This window comes from Silurus meridionalis, chromosome 1 (genome assembly GCF_014805685.1).
Source record: "Silurus meridionalis isolate SWU-2019-XX chromosome 1, ASM1480568v1, whole genome shotgun sequence".
In the NCBI taxonomy this organism is placed as follows: Eukaryota; Metazoa; Chordata; class Actinopteri; order Siluriformes; family Siluridae; genus Silurus; species Silurus meridionalis.
The window spans coordinates 34,542,237-34,565,519 of NC_060884.1; the positions used below are offsets into that span (position 1 = coordinate 34,542,237).

The window sequence follows — 23,283 nt, forward strand, 5'->3', positions numbered from 1 at the left end:
ATCATAAACTTGTGCTCCAGAACATCTGATCACATGCACATTATCAACTTGTGCTGTTAATATCATGAACAGCAGCTACGCTAATTCCTCTGCACTGCTTCTCCTTCTTTCCCCATCCCGAGGCTTCCTGAGGTTAGTACTCACTCTCCAGTGTTCTGTATTGTTTGATGATTTATGATCAAACTCTTGATGTCACACAAATGAGGATGGGTTCCCCTTTTGAGTCTGGTTCCTCTCAAGGTTTCTTCCTCATAACATCTAAGGGAGTTTTTTCCTTCCCACAGTCACCATGGCTTGCTCATCAGGGATAAATGCACACCGTTCACCTTGACTGTTGATTTCTGTAAACTGCTTTGAGACAATGTCTGTTGTGAAAAGCGCTATAGAAATAAACTTGACTTGACTCTTTTACACTTTACCTGCATCATGCATTCGAGTCCCTCTTGTCTGCTCTAATACAGTGATTTCCTAGACTTGATTCTTTAAACACAATTTATATTGATGCCTTTGGCTTTTCACAGATATAAAATTTACCTGGGTGAGTTGCATAAGTTAAATTCTTTGGATCTCTGGGACCCAGGTTGTCAAAGCTCAAGAGTGGCTTAGATATCCTGTCAAGCCAGATGTTTTAACCTTGATCATTTGATGGCCTTGATGTCCGGTTGATTCTGAATACTTCCACTGACAAACCTGCCAGATTTCAGAGCAGACTCTGAAAATTTTGGTTGAGCTTCTTTGCTTCAGGTTGAGGAGTCTCTCTTTAATCTTCTTGTTGAGGATATTGATGGAAAAGCTTTTTAAAGAGCTGAAAGAAGCATCTATGTAAAGTTATATGTTTAACACATTGGGAGTGTACACCTCTAAAACATATAGACTTTGTTTACATTTACATTTAAGTTTTTATGGCATTTATCAGATGCTCTTGTCCACAGCGACTTACAAATATCTTATATATACAACTGAGCAGGTTAAGGGCCTTGTGCAAAGGCACAGCAGTGGCACCTTAGTGGTGTTGGGATTTGAACTTATGACCTTTCGATCAAACAGCTTAATGAATTGGGCATTCTGGGGGAGTTTGGGAAGAATCACATATAGGTGTAATGTCCATACAATTTACCCAAATATGGTACAGTTTCTTTAAGTCGGATTACAGATTTCTTATTTCCTACTCAATTGATATACAAAACAATAAGTATCAACACAGATCATAAGCAGCATGTACTGCATTTAAAGGCCCTTAAGGATGGGAGTCACACCAAAACTGTTGGGCATCCGTGTAGTGAATATTCCAAGTGAGAACAATTCTTTTGTTTAATTACATTTACATTTATGGCATTTTGCAGACGCCTTTAGACAAGGTGACCTACAACTGAGCAACTGAGTGTTAAGGGCCTTGGGTAAGGGCAGCTTGGTGGTGGAGTCCAATGCTTTAACGACTGAGCTACCACATCCCATTACGCTTGCCCTATTCCACAAAATGTTTTACAATCACATTCACCCATTTTTACCATCTTTATTACCCCTTACCCACACTAACACTCACATTCGATCCATTTCACTCATGAATCTACAACTTTCACAATGTAGAAATGCGTAAAATAGTGACTCGGACAAAAGGTTCATACAGGTAATTATCTTTTAATCAGGTGTGTAATTTAAGAAGATAAATAGATTACATGAATAATATGTAATCTTGATGTAAACACGTGGTACTGTACAAGAGCATTATCACACGCTTCCTTATAATTACAAAATATAAAACAGCTTCAAATATAACTACTATGTATATCAAATTTATCACAGTAAAAAATAAATATAGACAAGCATAGCAAATAACATTTCATATTAAATAATAAACAGCTTATTAAAGGAAAATTGTTTCATTGCACTTGGTTCATCGGTACGTCCATCAGTCCTTCCACTGTGTTAATACCTGTAAGACAAAAGAACAAATTAGGACCAAAAACTACTGAGTTGCAGCTCAAACTAGTTAGAGACTCATGGCCTAACATACTCCTGAGTAAAAAATGTCTTACTAGATAAATCCTGGCAGGTTTTGGCTGATGACACTCGATAACCAGGTCTGGTACTGAGACACCTGAGTATACACAGCAGGTGAATAGGACAGAGCACAGCCTCTACCCCAGCTAGTGATACCAGCCTGAACCCAGACAGCACCCTGCTTAATGACCAGCGGACCTCCAGAATCCCCCTTTCAAAAGAGAAATAAACTTGTCATTTTTTTAATGTTGAAGGTTGATACAAGTTGTATTTATTTACAAATGTCTTCTTATTGTGTGTTTACCTGGCAGGTATCTTTGCCTCCTTGGTAGTAACCAGCACACATCATGTTTGGGGTAATAGAGCCAAATCCCAGGAGAAAATCACAAATCTGTGTATTGACAGTAGGAACCATCGCCTCCTGAAGAACACCAGGAGCTGGCAGTTGCACTATACACAAAAACAAAGACATATAAACATATTTTGGTTTGCCATAGGAACCCACCTAAACAAGACTTCAGATCATCTTTTGTGTCTCTGATTAACAACCAAACCCTGCATAACTACTGCTTCTACTACAACTATTCCTGATGATGCAAACAAAACACCTCTGTAGGTGAGATTTTCCTGACAAGTACAAAATGTTTGTTTTTTTGATCACAGAAACCTGTGTGTTCATGTCTATGTATTTTACCTCCAGAGGCAATGCTTCCCCAGCCTGTGATCCAGCAGCTGGTTTTATCTGGAAAACTGCTGCCTTGCCCTGCCAGACACACTGGTCTGATGTAGTCCGTGAAGTTGACAGAAGAGCTCAGGCGTAAAAGAGCAATGTCATTGTTTTGGGTGGCGCTGTTGTAGCTGGGGTGAACGATCACCTGAGTTACACCTCTCGTAATTTGATTGGGATTAGAACCGGTTAGAGTCTGTTTCCCCAAATACACCGTCACAGCAGAAGAGATGGTGCTGTAAAATTAAAAACGTTTATTCATTTCTTTACTTACATTCACAACTGATTAAAGTATTATATATGTATAAATACAAATAAAATGTAATTTAAAGAAACAAACCTGGAGAAACAGTGGGCTGCTGTCAGAATAAAGTCTTTGTTGATCAGGGTTCCTCCACAGAAATGTCCATTATAATCAGGGCTCTGGAGACTAACCTGCCATGGCCAACCTCCTTCTGAGGAACTCTGCCCACCCACAATACGGGTGTTAAAAGGGGCACGACCACATACTGAAGAAAGAAAAACATCAGTTACAATCCGAATGGCATCATTCAGCAGAACAGAGGAGAATAAAATTTATTAAGACTAAGAGAAATACCCACCATCCAGCTGGGAAAGAGAACCTGAAATGAAAGAAGAAGAAGTTAAGTTTAACAAGATGCAGATGTGGATTTAGCACATGTAGCACATATAAGTTTGTCACTAATAAGTGAGCAAGTGGCAATTGTAGCGAAGAAAAACTCCCTGAGAGGGTATGAGGAAGAAACCTTGTGGTTGTCTTTTAGATGTCTGCATCATTTGTATGTTTTTGATATTTTATAAATTCGACAACTCAAAATACAATGTGTGACAAAATAGTCAACAAGTGTTATCATTTCATAATATTTACCTTCAATAAAATCTGTTTATAATCAAAGGTCAGTCCATATTATAACAAAATAAAATGGAAAGCTACAGGATTTGCTGGATCAAGTTATACTTACAGCTATAGCTATTTGCACAATGACCAATGTTGTATAAATTTGCACATAGCCATTATTGTAAATAAAAGTAAATAAAGAAACATTCTTCAGTAATTATTGCTAAAGTCTTACCTTGTAAGCATAAGAGCAGAGCCACAGCCACACACTGGAATCTCACCATGTTTGGATCTAGTTCAGTATCTGTCTGTTCAACTTGCAGGTTAAAGTGACACTATAGCAGGTTCCTTGACGCTATTTTATAGCAGTCCTCCTACAATTAACAGTGTTAACATACTGATCTGTTACATCACCGGACTGTCCCACTTTATTTAGGAAACATTCCTATTAGTCTATCAGTAACAAAATTTCCAGTCTTCACACCTAGCATGTAATTATCTTCATGACAAGAATCCAGGTATACTAGAAACAAAACACACAGGAAATCTATTTATAGGTTTAACATTTATACTTCCTCATCTATAATAGGAGACAATACTTCAATCTGAGATCATATTTACAAACAACATTTTACTATTACTGGGAAAAAAAAGGGAATGTGCTGCTTGTAAATGACATTTATATTGTCTAATAACATTATCATATTGTTCATAAGATCGCTTCAGTGGAATCCATCGTTCAGTACGTTGTGGTATTTCTGAGAGGACAACATCCTGCAAGCTATAAAACATGTGATCTATATCTGATACAGAGAAGCTCGTCCATGCGTTCATGACCTTCAGCCTGGACTATTGTAATGCATTACTAGGTGGATGTCCTGCATTATTAATAAACAAGCTACAGTTTCTCCAGAATGCAGAAGCCAGAGTTCTCACAAGGTCGAGAAAATATCACCATATAACCCCAATCTTCTCGTCCCTACACTGGCTTCCTGTTAAGTTTCAAATCCACTACAAACTACTTCTTCTCACAACTGAGCAACTAAGTGTTTAGAGCCTTGCTCAAGGGCCAAGCAGGTGCAGGTTGTGATTCTGGGATTTGAATTTCACTTTAAACAAATAAATCAGAATTGTGTGGCTGATGATTACAATTAACATTTCTATCAGTGAATCAGAGGAATGCATTTATAGCAGACCTGGAAAACAAATCAGACAAACTAATCAGAACCAGTAATGTGGTGTTCGAGCAAGTCCACTGAAAGGTGTGCCTATGAGTACTTTTAAAAATTCTAACATGCCTGCCAGTAAATGTCTGTGGCTTTGGATTAAAAACAAAACAAGACCTGACCCAATTCTGAATTTCCCGCATGTAGTCCTCCAGTAGTTGGTCTCCTTTCTGTAGTTGGCCTCCAGTCAAGATCTGACAATGATTCAAAGCATTTATCAAATTCTTACACTCCAACATCACTCAGCACAAGATGGGTTCCTTTTGTGCTTATTCCTGACAAGGTTGTTTTCCTCATACCGTCTCAAAGATGCTTTTATTGTCACTGTTGCCGCAGGCTTGGCTACAGGGGGTACAGAAATAAATAGTCTTTGCTTTTGCTACCTTGAGGGTGAACTATTATAATATCACGCTATCTGAAATTTCCAGTATCTGCATAAACGAGCCATAAATACTACAAAATATGCAGCCTTACTGTCATAAGAATCATTTTCTGATATACTTGCAGTTCCATTGCTGAGGTGTGCAGTGATTAAAAGCAGACTGTGGTCCTGAGCACATTGTCGCAGAGTGTTAATATTAATTAGAGTTTAAATCCGTCCTCAAAGTTCTGGAGTTGATCAACAACTTTATGCATCTTTAGGCTGTTGATGTAGAACCATCCTCACAGAGTGATATCTAATTGAAGAGAACTCCATACAGAGGTAGGATGTCAGTATGAAGCAGGCAGATTTAAAGAGAGGAAAGGGACACTGATTACTCATACCACAGGTAGGGACTCCAATTATACTCACTTTGGCAGTAGAACTAAAAAGAAGGACTAAAAGGTAACATAGATATGAGGGATCTCTTTGGGATAAGAGACGTCACCACACCACCATCAACAAACCTAAATGAACGTGAGAGTGAGGGGATGACAGCCTACAAATATCCCAGTTCATAGAACACTCGATATCCACCTGCTGTAGTCTTCATTATTTGAGGTACCAACAAATAGCCTGTATCTTTTTGATAGAAATAGGTGTGGGGGTTCATAATGGCACAGAAGTTCACTCAGATAGTGTGTTGGGAGACTGTTAAGTGCTTTATACCTCAGTAGTATTTTGTAATCAATGTAATATTTATGTCCATCTATCAATCTATCTATCCATCCATCCATCCATTGTTGCTAGTGTAATAACATAAGAACAAATGTTTATATAATTTAAACGGAATTCTAATTTAAAACCCAGCCATTAGGGAGGCACAAGCCAGTGCACTCTTAGTGCCGGTCCCAAGCCCGGATAAATGGGGAGGGTTGCGTTAGGAAGGGCATCCAGCGTAAAACATGTGCCAAATCGAAAATATGCGGATTACAAATCACAATTTCATACCGGATTGGTCGAGGCCCGGGTTACCAACGACCGCCACAAGTATCGTTAGCCAACAGTGTACCTGTGGAAATTGGGCTACTGTTGGCCGAAGGAGGAGAAGGAGAGGAGGAAGACATCTACAGAGACAGCAGGTAAAGGAGAAGTGTAGGAGAGTGGAGGTTTGGGTTGGTGCTATGACTGGTAAAGGAAGAGAGGGAGCTGATATGATGGAGAGGAGAAAGGTATATATGTTGTGTGTTCAGGAGACCAAGTGGAAAGAGAGTAAGGCCAGGAACATTGGAGGTGTATAAACTGTTCTATCATGGTGTAGATGGAAAGAGAAATGGTGTAGGGGTGATTCTGAAGGAAGAATATAGTAAGAGTGTAGTGGAGGTGAAGAGAGTTTCTGATAGGGTGATGAACGTGAAGCTGGAAGTTGAAGGGCTGATGATAAATGTCATCAGTGCCTATGCTCCACAAGTCGGCTGTGAGATGGAGGAGAAGGAAAGATTCTGGAGTAAATTAGATGAAGTGTTAGATGGTGTACCTAGGATTGAACGATTAGTGATTGCGGCAGACTTAAATGGGCATGTAGGTGAAGGGAACAGAGGTGATGAGGAGGTGATGGGTAGGTATGGTTTTATTTAGAGGAAAGTAGAAGGGCAGATGGTGGTAGATTTTGCTAAGAGGATGGAAATGGCAGTGGTGAATATGTATTTTAAGAAGAAGGAGGATCATAGGGTGACCTATAAGAGTAAAAGATGGTGCACACAGGTGGACAGTGTTCTATGTAGGAGATCTAACCTGAAGGAGATTGGAGACTGTAAGATGTTGCCAGGGAAAGTGTAGCTAGACAGCATTGGATGGTGGTCTGTAGGATGGTTTTGGAGGTGAAGAAGAAGAGGAGGAGAGTCAGGACTGAGAGAAGAATAAGATGGTGGAAACTGAAGGAGGGAGACTATAGTGTGAGGTTTAGGGAAGAGGTCAGACAGGAGCTCGGTGGTGGTGAAGAGGTGCTGCGTGATTGGGTAATTACTGCAGGAGTGATGAGGGAGACAGCTAGAAAAGTACTTGGTATGACATCTGGAAATAGAAAGGAAGAGAAAGAGACATGGTGGTGGAATGAGGAAGGGCATAAGGAGAAAGAGGTTGGCAAAACAGGAGTGGGATCGACAGAGTGATGAGAAAAGTAGGCAGGAGAACAAGGAGATGCAGCAGAAGGTAAAGAAGGATGTGGCAAAAGCTAAGGAAAAGTCATATGAGGAGCTGTATGAGAGGTTGGACACTAAGGAAGGAGAGAAGGATTTGTACCGATTGTCCAAGCAGAGGGACTGAGCTGGGAAGGATGTGCTGCAAGTTAGAGCAATGAAGGATGGAGATGGAAATGTGTTGACTAGTTAGGAGAGTGTATTGAGAAGGTGGAGGGAGTATTTTGAGCAGCTGATGAATGAGAAATATCAGAGAGAGAGAAGGTTGGATGATGTGGAGTTGGTGAAGCAGGAAGTGGATAGGATTAGTAAAGAGGAAGTGAGAGCAGCGATTATAAGGATGAACAGTGGAAAGTCGGTTGGACCAGATGACATACCAGTAGAAGTATGGAGATGTTTAGGAGAGATGGCAGTCGAGTTTTTAACCAGATTGTTTAACAAGATTCTGGAAGGTGAGAGGATGCCTGAGGAATGGAGAAGGAGTGTGCTGGTACCGATCTTTAAGCATAAGGGAGATGTGCAGACCTGCAATATCTACAGGGGAATAAAGTGGATCAGTCACACCATGAAGTTATGGGAAAGAGTAGTGGAAGCCAGGCTGAGAGAAGAGGTGACCATCTGTTAGCAACAGTATGGTTTCATGCTGAGGAAGAGCACCACAGACACATTATTTGCTTTGAGAATGTTGATGGAAAAATATAGAGAAGGTCAGAAGGAGCTGCATTGTGTGTTTGTGGATTTAGAGAAAGCGTACGACAGGGTGGAGAGAGGAGTTGTGGTATTGTATGAGGAAGTCTGGTGTGTCAGAGAAGTATGTGAGGGTGGTGCAGGACATGTTTGAGGACAGTGTGACAACATTGAAGTGTGCAGTAGGAACGACAGACTGGATCAAGGTAAAGGTTGGACTGCATCAAGGATCGGCCCTGAGCCCTTTCCTGTTTGCAGTGGTGATGGACAGGTTGACAGACGAGGTCAGACAGGAGTCTCCCTCGACTATGATGTTTGCGGATGATATTGTGATTTGTGGTGAGAGTAGTTAGCAGGTGGAGAAGATCCTGGAGAGGTGGAGGTACACACTGGAGAGAAGTGGAATGAAAGTCAGTAGGAGTAAGACAGAGTACATGTGCGTAAATGAGAGGGAGGGCAGTGAAGTGGTGCGGTACATGTGCAGAGAAGAGGTGGAGAAGGTGGAGGAGTTCAGGTACCTGGCATCAACAGTGCAAAGTAAAGGAGAGAGTGTTAGAGAAGTGAAAAAAAGAGTGCAGGCAGGGTGGAGTGGGTGAAAAAGAGTGACAGGAGTAATTTGTGATAGTAGGGTATCTGCAAGAATGAAAGGAAAAGTTTATAAGACTGTGGTGAGACCTGCGATGTTGTATGGATTAGAGACAGTGGTATTGAGTAAAAGACAGGAGGTGGAGCTGGAGGTAGCAGAGCTGAAGTTGTTAAGGTTTTCGTTGGGAGTGGCGAGGATGGAAAAGATTAGAAATGATTTTATTAGAGGGACAGCCCATGTAGGACGTTTTGGTGACACGGTCAAGGAGGCAAGATTGAGATGGTTTGGACATGTGCAGAGGAGGGACATGGGGTATATCAGTAGGAGAATGCTGAGGATGGAGACACCAGGAAGGAGGAAAAGAAGAAAGCCAAGGAGGAGGTTTATGGATGTGGTGAGAAAAGACATGCAGGTAGTTGGTGTGAAAGAGGCAGATGTAGAGGACAGGGTGGTATGGAGACGGATGATCCGCTGTGGCGACCCCTAATGGGAGAAGCCGAAAGAAGAAGAAACGGAATTCTAATTAAGACCAGCAAAAGAACTGATTCATTTTTTTAACCGATCCAAACAGGGTGAAGTTTACAGTAAGCTCAAATTCCTGAAATAGTTTTATGGGTATCTTAAATCCTGTTTACAGTATTAGATTAGATTCAAATTTTTTGTCATTGTGCAAGGTACATGAACAGAGCCAATTAAAGCAATATATTTCAATGGCAAGTAAGAAGGACTAGACTTGTTGGCAGTGAAATCATCCCTTTCTACATGATCAGTGTCAGGTTTTAAAATAAAGGTGCTTCATGCTTAGCAAAAGTGCTTTTTACAGCACAGTGAAATTCTGTGAAACACAGTGAAATTTTTTTCACATATCCTACTAGTGTTATGAAGTTGGGGTCAGAGTACAGGGTCAGCCATGGTACAGCAGCCCTGGACAAGGGCCGCTGGATAAGGGCGTCCGCTAAATGCCGCAAATGTAAATGGACTACAGAGGGCTAAGGGCCTTGGTGAAGGGTTCTGAACGTGGCAGCATTGGGATACCAGGGCTTAAATCTCCAACCTTCCAAACAGTAACTCAGAACTACCATGTCCCAAATAAGCTTCAGTCAGTCAAGAATGCAGAAGCCAAAGTCCTTATTTAGGAGGTGAAAGCTTAGTGGACCCTGGTTTAGAACATTGTAAGTTTAAATCCAAGCCACACCAAGCTCCTACTCCTGGGCCCATGAGCAAAACACTTAACCCCATAGCTGCTCAGATGTATGAGCGAGATAAATGTAAGTAGCTCTGGATAGGGGCATCTGCCAAATACTGTGGCTTATAGCCCTGACCTTCCAATCAGTAACCCAGAGCCTTAACCACTGAGCTACCAACTAGTGTGATTTCATGCTCTCATTACTGCACTTTCACATCTGATTCTTAAAAAAAAAACTGTATAAACATAAATGGACTAAGGGTAATAGTTCAGGTACACAAATAATGGGATATCAGGAGCTGCAGAAATCGCAAACTTTAGATAAGGTAACAAGGCTCAGTTACAACAAAGTGTAAAGCAACTGAGCATATAATTCACAGATTTCTTTGGGGATCAAAAGTCTTTTTAAAGTACTTTTAGGTGAATAGGAGACAGGAGTGCCTAATCAGCAGCTCTGTGAATGGTAGCACTGTGAGTGTTGAGGTGTTGAAGGAGTTGAAGTTCATGTTGGTTATGAATGATCATAACCAACATTCCCACTACTACATTCCCCCCACACCTCACACTCTTTGCTAATGGACTCTCTGAACAAAAACTTATGCTCACCAAGACACTGATCATTTCTCACCTCACACTTTGTTGTTGCACAGACTGTTTACACAAACCTTGCTCATTTGCACACTGCTCTTTTTTTATTGCTGCTCACGATAAACTTATCACCACTGTACATATACCTGTTCTCTGTTTATAGCTATAGCAATATTATTATGTCCACTGCTTACATCCTTCTGTAAATCTTTGTGTATAGTAATAGGCATCTGTATAGCATGTTCATAATACATTTATATATATATATATATATATACATCTGTATATTATTGTTCATAGTACATATATACTCATCTGTAATTATATTTATATTTATAGTACATATATATATATATATATACACACTACTCTGTATATTGTGTTTTACATATATAACATATATTCATCTGTATACAACATTTATAGTACATATTCATCTTTTAATTACTGTTTATAGTCTTTATTTTATTTAACTGTAAATTCATGTTAAATCTATATATCCTGCACTTGCTGTTATTGCACTCTGGTTAGACCCAAACTGCATTTCGTTGCATTGTACTTGTACATGTGTAATGACAATAAAGTTGAATCTAATCTAATCTAATCTAATCATCAGGGATTGACCTGAAGAATGCAAATATTTTGAGAATCTAACAGGAAATGACCACACCAGTGGTTCTGTAATGCGAGAAGCTGAGGCGGAAGCCGAAGTAAAGCAAAACAATGTTTAATGTGAAATCCCAGGCAAGTCAAACACAAACACATGCAAAAGGTGATATCCAGTGGTGCGTTTACTGTAGCGCGGCCCACAGAGTCCCGAACCTGAGCGTGAAGTATAATCCAATGGTGCGCGAAGGGAAGTGCGGAGCTGAGCGAAACGGGAAGCGTAACGCCAAAACAAACGAAGGGAAACAACACACGTACAAACAATAACGGACCAGGAGTGCGTGTGAAGCGAGTGAATATATATGCGATGTGATGAGTGTGTGAATGAGCCTCAGGTGTTCTCCATGAAGCCCGATTCCGAGCAGCTCCATGCGGGCGGGGCACGCACGAGAGAAGGAGCGCGGTGCTTCGGGGAATGCCGAGGTTTGACAGCCCCAAAAGGGGGCGTGGCAGGGGGATTCCTGACAGGTTCACATAAAAATTAAAAGCTAAAAAACGCAACACTTTTTCATGGTAACTGGGCCAAATTTCTCCTCCAGTTATTACAGTTAAAATGCGATATGCTTCTTTTAGTGTTTATAAACAAAAAGAGGTGGAGTTTATTAATTAAATGATTAGATTGCTTACAATTTGAAGAATCTATCAATAACTTTTTTTAAGAAATTGGTTTGACATAAAAATATTCTATTCTATTCTATTCTATTCTATTCTATTCTATTCTATTATTTTCTGCGAAACTGACTTTTTAATGGTGTAACTCAAAAAGATTGTATGAATTGGTGTCCTGTCAGTAACTAAAAGCTGCTACAGTTATTGTTAATCCCAGTGGTGGGCCGTGCATTTGGTACCTGGGCCTTCAGTGGGGACGTACCTGACTTTATTCACCTCTTAATACCACCACTATCACATCGGAATTACAGAAACCATCAATACTATACAAAACACAATATAACAACACGTACATTACAGAGAGAAAGACATTTCACATATGGAGGTGAAAACTGTTTTACTAAACAAGAAACCCAGTTAAGACTCCAAACCTTTACACTACAACCACAACTGTGCACCTACAACATCTGGAGCAGTTCACAATCAACATTTGTTTATTAACACGACAAAAGCACAGAAACTTAAATAAAATACAACCTACTCACCAGAGATTCAGACTCATATTTTGCACCACTCCTCAGAGGCTGTAATCCAGTGGTACTGTTGTATTCACTGATCTGGAAGTGGAGAATAAACCCTTTCCCAGGCTGAGACATGCTAGCTAGCTTCGGGGTTGACTGACCTGCTCATGGTGTCTAGCTTTTCTTGAAAATGGATTGTAAGAATGTAAAAGATCAAATCAATATCTTTTCTTCCGTAGGCATAGAAAGTTTAACTCTGATGTATTAATGTGTGCAGAGCTACACACGGGTTTTACCAGTTGAACTCGGCTGTAACAGTTTCCCTCTGACCAACCAATCAGAGGATGGAAAAATGCTGACACTATTCTGGGGAAGCTAGCTGCCCTGTGAGGAGAATATGAAATCTGATTGGTTAAAGAAACAGATTTATTTATTATAGAGACGATGGTAAAAGGCCAGCAGTACTGACTCTGAAGGCTCTGGGCAGATTAGATTGACATGGCAGCACATAGAGGCTGAAATCTGATTGGACAAAAAAATCTAACATCCACATACACGTACTGGAAGCAGTGCATCCGAGAGAAACACTACGAAATGAAGAGAATAAACTCTTAGAAAAAATTGATACAATATTATGGAACAAATATTAGAAATTAGGTTGTAAATGTAGGTCAGTGCTTCTGACAGTGTTTAGACAAGCAGAGAAGGTTAATCCCTTTATTTTAACATTGCTAACTAGAGAAGCTAAATTGTTTGCATTTTTGCAGATTGCAAATGGGTTTTAAAGACTTTATATCAAGGGTTTCAAACTGAAATTAACAGTGGGCCAAAATTAAAACTGTGCTGAAGTCGCGGGCCAAACTCAATATTTATTGAAAAATTGACTGCAATTGTGCATGTTTTCCGTCTCTCCAGATGTGTAATGTTAAACTTTTTTTATATGGAAACAAACTTTAGATTTGCATAAACATTGAATCTGGAACAACCAAAGTTTAATATTATAAACACATGAAATCTATTTAAAATAAAACACACATCAGTGGTATTCATTTCTTATTATCTCTCTCTCTCTCTCTCTCTCTCTCTCTCTCTCTCTCTCTATCTATAGCCTTTAGAATTCCTTTTTAATGTAATTCTTTTTTTTTACAGGCCAACAACAAAACAACCAAAAATAATAATAATTTCCTTCAATTAAAAAAAAAAAAGCAATCTTTTAACTATTACCAGTTCATGCTTTGGAGTAGAAAAAGTACATAAAGACAACATTCATTCAAGCTCAGTTTGCTCAAAAGCTCAAATTTACTCTGATGCACATTGGTTGAAGCCATATACCTGGCACCATGTCTGGGTTTGGGCTCTGAGCTGTGCATCAGGTCTTGGTTTAGGCTCTGAGCTGAGCATCATGTCTGGGTTTAGGCTCTGAGCTGAGGAGATCCTCAGGATTGAGTGATGTTGTTCATCAGTGAGACTCCTGAGTGTTGTTTTGTTCATCTTCATTAAAGAGAACAGTTACACACACAGATATGTGCTGGTGAACATAGAGAGCGTTTGAGCAGCTTGGGCACGGAGTTGGAGCAGTGTGTTGGGGAGGAAACATGGAAACTGTGCAGCACACACAGAGTTGTATTTTGACTTGAGCGTTTCTCTACACTGGAGTTCAATCAGCTCCATTTGGAGGTTGGTTGGTTCGATTTCAAAATCAACCACAAACAGATTACTGAGCAGTTCAAATCTGCATTTCTGGGCTTCAAAGTCGGCAAATCGCCTAGTAAAATTCAGCGCTGAGTACCTGGTCTTGACTTACGCGCCAACGCACTAACAAAGCATTCTGGGATTTGTAGTATTAGCGGTGTATGCACTATATACTGGCAGGCCAGCTCTAATACACATTTGATATGATCTCGCGGGCCAAATATAATTACATCGCAGGCCAGTTTGACACCCCTGCTTTATATCAATCCAGCTCTTTTCAAAAGATCTACGGCAATGGTCCCAATATCATTCACTTGATCAAAAGTTGAAGAAGCAACAATCAAATTTGTTGCAGACGAGGCCTAAGACACTTCGATTCTGGAGAATAATTTATTCAACAGAGTAAGGTTTTTTACTCTTTACCTATGGACCATTAAATGAATCATATCACAAGGTTTCATGGTGCACAAATATTTAAGTACTACATAGAGATCTCCACTTTCATTTAATAATTTTTTTACTTATGTGCATTTTTTTTTAAATACACGGTATTGTCAACAAAATTGAAAAAACATGAAATCTTACATTCAACATAAAATTTTCCTGAATGCAGATATATTATTTTGACAATCACGTATCTGCTGCCTGACCACCACACTTTATCTTGTCCACAGGACTCCATATCACCATACTAGGCTGAGCAACACATTGTTAGCCTTGTGACCCAGTCACCACCAAGTCCTGGTTCCAAGGAAAGTGTCCTGGGAAACACCTTTTCAAGAGATTCTTTGTGATCTGCTCGCATCAAAATGTAATTGATACCAAATTGTTCACAAATAGTCTACAACTAAAATGAGACACAACAACCAAGACATTCGTTTATGAGTCATCATTTTAATAATGTTAAATAAGCAGATTATATTATTAGTACAACACTTCCTAACAGCTGTAACAACTATATATCTTTTATTTTATCTTCACCTCCAGTAAAAAAAAAGAGACACATAAATATAAATATAGACATTAACAAAATTTAATATAAGTCATAAAAAATTATAAATTTTGTTAAATTAAAATGTGTTTATCCTGCTTGGTCAATCAGTAGAACCACTGGTTCTTTGGCTGAATCAGTACCTGAGAGGACACAAGAACACATGACCAAGATTTTAGTGATTGCTTTAAAAGCCAGGCAAAGAATCATGACCCAGGGTTATAATGTTATATATATACAGTGCCTTGCGAAAGTATTCGGCCCCCTTGAACTTTGCGACCTTTTGCCACATTTCAGGCTTCAAACATAAAGATATGAAACTGTACTTTTTTGTGAAGAATCAACAACAAGTGGGACACAATCATGAAGTGGAATGAAATTTATTGGATATTTCAAACTTTTTTAACAAATAAAAAACTGAAAAATTGGGCGTGCAAATTTATTCAGCCCCTTTACTTTCAGTGCAGCAAACTCTCTCCAGAAGTTCAGTGAGGATCTCTGAATGATCCAATGTTGACTTAAATGACTAATGATGATAAATAGAATCCACCTGTGTGTAATCAAGTCTCCGTATAAATACACCTGCACTGTGATAGTTTCAGAGGTCTGTTTAAAGCGCAGAGAGCATCATGAAGAACAAGGAACACACCAGGCAGGTCCGATATACTGTTGTGGAAAAGTTTAAAGCCGGATTTGGATACAAAAAGATTTCCCAAGCTTTAAACATCCCAAGGAGCACTGTGCAAGCGATAATATTGAAATGGAAGGAGTATCAGACCACTGCAAATCTACCAAGACCTGGCCGTCCCTCTAAACTTTCAGCTCATACAAGGAGAAGACTGATCAGAGATGCAGCCAAGAGGCCCATGATCCCTCTGGATGAACTGCAGAGATCTACAGCTGAGGTGGGAGACTCTGTCCATAGGACAACAATCAAGTCAAGTCAAGTCAAGTTTATTTGTATAGCGCTTTTCACAACAGACATTGTCTCAAAGCAAAGCAATCAGTCGTATACTGCACAAATCTGGCCTTTATGGAAGATTGGCAAGAAGAAAGCCATTTCTTAAAGATATCCATAAAAAGTGTCGTTGAAAGTTTGCCACAAGCCACCTGGGAGACACACCAAACATGTGGAAGAAGGTGCTCTGGTCAGATGAACTTTTTGGTAACAATGCAAAACGTTATGTTTGGCGTAAAAGCAACACAGCTCATCACCCTGAACACACCATCCCCACTGTCAAACATGGTGGTGGCAGCATCATGGTTTGGGCCTGCTTTTCTTCAGCAGGAACAGGGAAGATGGTTAAAATTGATGGGAAGATGGATGGAGCCAAATACAGGACCATTCTGGAAGAAAACCTGATGGAGTCTGCAAGAGACCTGAGACTGGGACGGAGATTTGGCTTCCAACAAGACAATGATCCAAAACATAAAGCAAAATCTACAATGGAATAGTTCACAAATAAACATATCCAGGTGTTAGAATGGCCAAGTCAAAGTCCAGACCTGAATCCAATCGAGAATCTGTGGAAAGAACTGAAAACTACTGTACACAAATGCTCTCCATCCAACCTCACTGAGCTCGAGCTGTTTTGCAAGAAGGAATGGGCAAAAATTTCAGTCTCTCGATGTGCAAAACTGATAAAGACATACCCCAAGCGACTTACAGCTGTAATCGCAGCAAAAGGTGGCGCTACAAAGTATTAACTTAAGGGGGCTGAATAATTTTGCACGCCCAATTTTTCAGTTTTTTATTTGTTGAAAATGTTTGAAATATCCAATAAATTTCGTTCCACTTCATGATTGTGTCCCACTTGTTGATTCTACACAAAAAATTACAGTTTTATATCTTTATGTTTGAAGCCTGAAATGTGGCAAAAGGTCGCAAAGTTCAAGAGGGCCGAATACTTTCGCAAGGCACTGTATACACACACACAGTACATTTCACGGTTGTGTTCCAAAAACGCCCACCATAAACGATAAATGGACGCCACCCCAAAGGTTATAGTTGATTTATACAATACTGTATTAACATTTCACTTAAGTTTTTAATTAATAATTATATTTTTATTAATACATTTCATTATTTCAACATAAATCTTCATAAAAACAATTCTCTATAACAGTGGTCCCCAACCTTTTTTGCGCCACGGACCGGTTTATTGTCAGACAATATTTTCACGGACCAGCCTTTAAGGTGTGCACGGATAAATACAACAAAATTAAATGATACGACCATAAAAACTGGTATTTTCTAAATATAATAATAAACGTGAATCCACTATGGGTTTGAATTTAGCGGTGATGTATTATGTGTTAGCGGCCGGAGCCCCTTTAAGAATTTTCCAAAATAAAACATCGTTCAGAATCAAATAATAAATAAAACGGAAATAATGTAAGTTATGTATTCTTTCTGTGCGGCCCGGTACCAATTGGCCCAGGGGTTGGGGACCACTGATCTATAAGTTTTTTGGTCTATCGTGCTATCACAGATTTAGTTTTGTGCATGTGAGAAATCGTTGCCACTTCTGTTTTTCTGTCTCGTGATATGGATTCTTTAGCATTTTATGTATTAAAAATGTGAACTGATGATGTTCACAAATGTTAATAATAATAAACTGCGCTATTAAAAAATTACAAGCAATTTTATGTTTTGCATTTATTTCCCTCGAACTGTACAGAAATTTAACCAAACTGTGAACCTGTATGTATGTATATATATATATATATATATATATATATATATATATATATATATATATATATATATGCATATGTACAAAATTATCTTGTACCTGACAAATCCAGGAAGGTTTTTTTTGATGATGTTGGAGATCCAGATCTGGTACTGGGATATCAGAGTGTAAACACTGGGTGAGCTGTGCTGTGTACAGCCCTTACCCCAGCTAGTGATACCAGTTTGAATCCAGGCTGCACCCAGCTTGGTCACCATTGGACCTCCAAAATCTGCCTTTAAAAAAAAAAAATCTATGTTGTAAAAAAAAATTTCATTACATTCACACTAGAAAGTTGATATTATAAGGTTAATATTAAATAGTTGTTCATATTTTATGATATTAAATGTACCTGACAGATTTCCGGGTCCCCGTGTAGATACCCGGCACATATCATGTTTGTAGTAATGGGCTCGGGTTTTAGTAGAAAATCACAAAAAGCTGCATTAATAATGGGCGCCATCGTCTCCTGCAGCACACTGGGTGAAGGCACTACACACAATCACACAAATATATTACAATCTATTGGTACTATCATATACTTATATCTGTGTGTTTACGTGTTTGTGTATGGCCTGATGGACCAAAATTTGCATTCTGTTGTAAGGCAACCAGTTACACCTGCTGAACCAAAAATCTTCTCCCTATAACTGGCTACTGGACCAGAGAATGTGAATTGTGTGCAGTTTACCTGCAGTGTTGACGCTCCCCCAGCCTGTGCTCCAGCTTATGGTGCCATCAGGAAAACTGCTGTTTTGTCCAGCCAGGCACACTGGTCTGATGTAGTCAGAGAAGGTGACGGAAGAGTGCAGTCGCAGAAGTGCGATGTCATTGTTATTGGTTGTGCAGTTGTAGTTTGGGTGAACGATCAGTTCTTTAATGTGTCTGGTAATCTGATTTGGATTGGAACCATTGAAAGTCTGTTTCCCCAAATATACAGTAACTTTAGAATGTCTAGTCCTAAAAGAAAGAAAGAAAGAAAGAAAGAAAGAAGGCTGTTTAGTTCATTGGGCGTTTTTCTGTTCACTCTCAGTCTCAGTACAGTGTTATGTATAGAACTGTGTGTAATATTTACCTGGAGAAACAGCGGGCTGCGGTCAGAACCCATTCTTTGTTGATGAGGGATCCTCCACAGAAATGACCACCACGTATACCAGGCCTCTGTAAACTAACCTGCCATGGCCACGCCCCCTCTGAAGCACTCCGTCCATCCACAGAATGGATGTTAAGTGGTGCACGACCACATACTAAAATGAGAGGAACTCTATTAGATGATCATTTTATCATTTAAATTGCCTGAGCAGAACAGAACAAATATTAATGTAACTTCAGATAAAATTCAGATGAACCTACCACTGAGTTGGGAAAAGGAATCTGTAGTGCAAAAAGATCATAGAATATGCATTATAAAATCGTATGCTGACTATTTTGTTACTGTAAATTACAATGTGTACATACATTTCACTCTAAAATAAATTATATCCTGAACAAAATTATAAAACGCGACACTTGTTTTTGCACCCATTTTCATGAGCTGAACTCGAAGATCTAAGACTTTTTCTATGTACACAAAAGGCTAATTTCTCTCAAATATTTTTCAAAAATCTGTGTAAATCTCTGTTAGTGAGCACTTCTCCTTTGCTTAGATCATCCATCCACCTCACAGGTGTGGCAGATCAAGATGCTGATTGGACAGCATGATTATTGCACAGGTGTGCTTTAGGCTGGACACAATAAAAGACCACTCTAAAATGTGCAGTTTTACCGTATTGGGGGGTCCGGGGGGTCCGAAAACCAGTCAGTATCTGGTGTGACCACCATTTGCCTCACGCAGTGCAACACATCTTCACATAGAGTTGATCAGGTTGTTGATTGTGGCCTGTTGTATTTTGGTCCACTCCTCTTCAAGGGCTGTGTGAAGATGATGGATATCAGCAGGAACTGTAACACGCTGTCCCAAACGACGACGAGCCTGTGGATGAGCATCCCTGAGACGCTTTCCGACAGTTTGAGCAGAAATTCTCATTCAATTCACGGCCAACATCTCTGGTAGACGTTCCTGCAGTCAGCATGCCGATCACATGCTCCCTCAACACCTGCAACATCTGTGGCATCGTGCTGTGATAAAACTGTACATTTAGAGTGACCTTTTATTGTGTTCAGTCCAAAACACACGTGTGCAGTGATCATGCTGTTAATCAGCGTCCTGATCTGCTACACCTGTGAGGTGATGATTCTCTGGGTAAAAGAGAAGTGCTCACTAACACACATTTACACATTTATGAACATATTGGAGAGAAATAGACCTTTTGTGTACATCGAAAAAGTCTTAGATCTTCGAGTTCAGCTCATGAAAAATGTGTGCAAAAACGAGTGTTGCTTTTTTTTTTTTTTTTTTTTCAGTGTATATACTATATTATATATTATAGTAAGCAGATATCTATTAAATAAAATCTATTTCTTTGTAGCAGGACACATTTTTTTATATTCCATTTTCCTGTAATCTGATCTTCTTTATTCAAGAAAAACAAACAGCAATAAATGTAGAAACATTAAGAGATTTCTTACCTTTTAGCCATAAGACCAGGGCCACAGTCACACACTGAGCTTTAAGCATATTTGCATTCAGCCCTCTGTCTCTTATTGTGATCCAGCGAGTGTTTTTGTTTCCTGCTGTCACACTGTTATAACCACCCAGACTTCACACGGTGCAGTTTGTCAGACCTACTACATCACTGGAACGTCCTCCTTTAGTGTGGAAATAACCTTCTGTCACATTTCCAGTTGAAGCACATAGCATGCAATTATCTTCATGACTCGAGCTGCATGTGCTTGATGAAACAAAAGAAGCAGGAAATATGTGTAATGAGGTTAAAAATACTGCACCTTCTGAGCTGTGATCACAATTTTTCATTTACAAAGTTTGATAAATCTGCATCCATCATGTAAGTGCATTCATAATTCATAAACATGTTCTTATATTGGTTTATTAAGACACAGACTACAGTATATTAACTACCACCACCATCACCACCACAACCTCCACCGCAACCACAAATACCACAACCACCACCTCCACCACTGCCACCATAACCACCAGCTACTTTGGTCTCATACAATTTGAAAATTATTCACTGAAATCTCACATTCACCTGCTGATGGTTCATCTTAGATGGAGTCGGACAGGTTTGTGTCGTTCGGCTGAGATTTTTTACATTTTCAAACATTTCATATTGTTATTTTAATAAATAACTTCTGCATCACTGCATCAATTACAGCACTGGTCACATGATTTTCAGTCTTAACACATGCCAGGTAATTATCTGCTGGAAATTCAGGTTATGAGCACACGCACACACACACACACACACACACACACACACACACACACACAAACATGAGTCATGAGAAACGGCAAAGAAAGTAAAATGTTGTAAATATTATTGGTGATGATGAAGTCATTACTATTTCCTGTCAATAAAAGCGCCGCATCCTAATCACTAGACCACCAATAATAATAATAATTATTATTATTATTATTATTATTATGACTATTATTAATATGATTATTGTTATTATTATTATTATAACAATAATATAAAAAAACTATATAAAATATTATTTACAAAGTTCAGGGAAAATATATATTAAATATAACCTTATATGGACAGAAAATCATTTTGAACTGACAAACAGGAAGTGCTCCTGAAATTCAGATTCAGATGAACACTTACTTTAGTGAACACAGTAGTACTGAATTTTTTTCATTTTAAATAAAATACAAAAAAAAAAAATTAAAACTAGGTTTTTGACCACAGCTTGCATAGTCATTCAACAATTCGGGAAGATTAATGTAAAGTTCTGTAGATGCTTTCTCATGGAGACATTAGGACAAGGTCTCACAAGTATCTTGTGATTCAATTTGCCAGTACATTACAGGGGACTGGTTTCAATACCAAAATCCCTTCAATAGTCAGAATGGTGTTCAGTGAAGCTTGGACAAAGCTGGAAAAAGAAAGAGGAGGAGCAAAATTGAATGAAATCGTGGGCATGTTATTGTAACATTTGACCAGTAGGTGGTGCTAGCTGGAGATTTGTTGCATAGTATCAGGTCCTGGTCCTGGCGATTCCCACCAAAGTTTGTGTTAGTGCTCAAAGTCATTGCTGCGATACAGCCTCACTTTTACTGGTGGATTTGATGTTGAATTTGTTGGCTGATTATGGGTGATTATGGGTGAACTGTGTTCAAAATTCTTTTGATAACCTTTGCCCAGGTTGGGCTTTTTGGAGACAATGTCTTAAAGATCACATCTCTGAAGATCTTCCTTTAGAGGCAATGCTCTCTGGAAGAGCAGACGAGGATGTGCTGGATCATGTGCTAGTTTATAAGCTGCTAAATCGGTGTATTTAATGTTGTAGAATGTCCTCTGTCCTGAACACTCACAGCTTTACTTCAGGTTGTTATGAAGTGTGGACTCTGAAGACACCTTCCATGATAAGTAATTAATGTATGCATTATTAATACTACATTTTTTCAAGTTTCTGTGAAAGAGCCGTTACTGTAGAAATTACAAAACTGAAATTTTTGTTTCTAGGAATTCGTTATTATAGAGAATTAATCAACAACTTCTGACCAATCAGAGTCCAGTATTATACCTTTGATCATCTCTTGGGCTTCGATGTGAGTTTAATCAAAAATCTTAAACGTTCATGCAGCAATTGTATTGTACTTATTTTTCAATCCTTTAGCGCCACTGTGTGCTGAGTTCTGACAGTGCAGGTTTACATTAATGCACTTGTTCTGATACTGTATACTTTCCTTACTATAGCAACATCTCGTGTACAGCAGACATTTATAAATGATGAGTAATCATTAATTTGGTGAAGTTTTCTGTAAAAGAGAGGTTTATTCAACAATTTTGGAAGGAGTCTTCAGTGTCAGCACATATATTATTATTATTATTATTATTATTATTATTATTATTATTATTATTATTGTTATTATTAAAAATCCTACAAACATGTCAAAAGTTGACTGAGACTGTGTCTGAGTCCTGAACAATATTTAAAAAGTTGTTTCTTTGTGGGACTGTAATGAAAAGCTCTGGCTCTTGTTATAATCAACATCTATTCGTTTATTTAGCGTTTAGCAGAGTGGACGCACGCAAGGCAGCTGGTCCGGACGGCATACCGGGACGTGTTCTAAGAGACAACTGGCACAGGTTTTCACTGACATTTTCAACCAGTCACTGGCCCAATCCACGGTTTCTACATGCCTAAAGAATACAACCATTATACCAGTGTCTAAGCACTCAGCTGCCGAATGCCTAAATAACTTTTGCCCGGTTGCAATCGTTATGAAGTGCTTTGAGAAACTGGTTCTGAATCACCTCACTGCAGGGATACCACCTACACTGGACCCGAACCGCCCGCATAAGTCAAATGAGGATGCAGTTTCCACGGCTCTTTATTCAGTCCTCACCCACCTGGATAAAAACAACACTTTCATCAGAATGCTGTTCATTGATTTTAGTTATGCGTTCAATACAGTCCTCACCCACTGTACTGATCACTAAGCTCAGTAACCTGGGTATCTGCACCTCCACTTGCAGATGGATTCTGGAATTTCTCACCAACAGAACTCAATCTG

General features: G+C 39.1%; 1 protein-coding gene across 1 annotated transcript; it reads right to left on the reverse strand.

The window, feature by feature from the left end:
• Positions 1-1,618: 1,618 nt before the first annotated feature.
• LOC124382821 (transmembrane protease serine 9-like) lies at positions 1,619-20,381 on the reverse strand. Its single transcript, XM_046845095.1, has 14 exons — positions 20,202-20,381; positions 18,987-19,007; positions 18,709-18,880; positions 18,325-18,593; positions 17,986-18,125; positions 17,694-17,869; positions 5,607-5,619; positions 5,288-5,363; positions 3,331-3,351; positions 3,069-3,237; positions 2,696-2,964; positions 2,306-2,451; positions 2,037-2,212; positions 1,619-1,933 (listed from the first exon to the last, which is right to left on the reverse strand). Coding segments are annotated over exons 1-14 (1,698 nt in total). The 5' UTR covers positions 20,251-20,381; the 3' UTR covers positions 1,619-1,932.
• Positions 20,382-23,283: the final 2,902 nt, after the last annotated feature.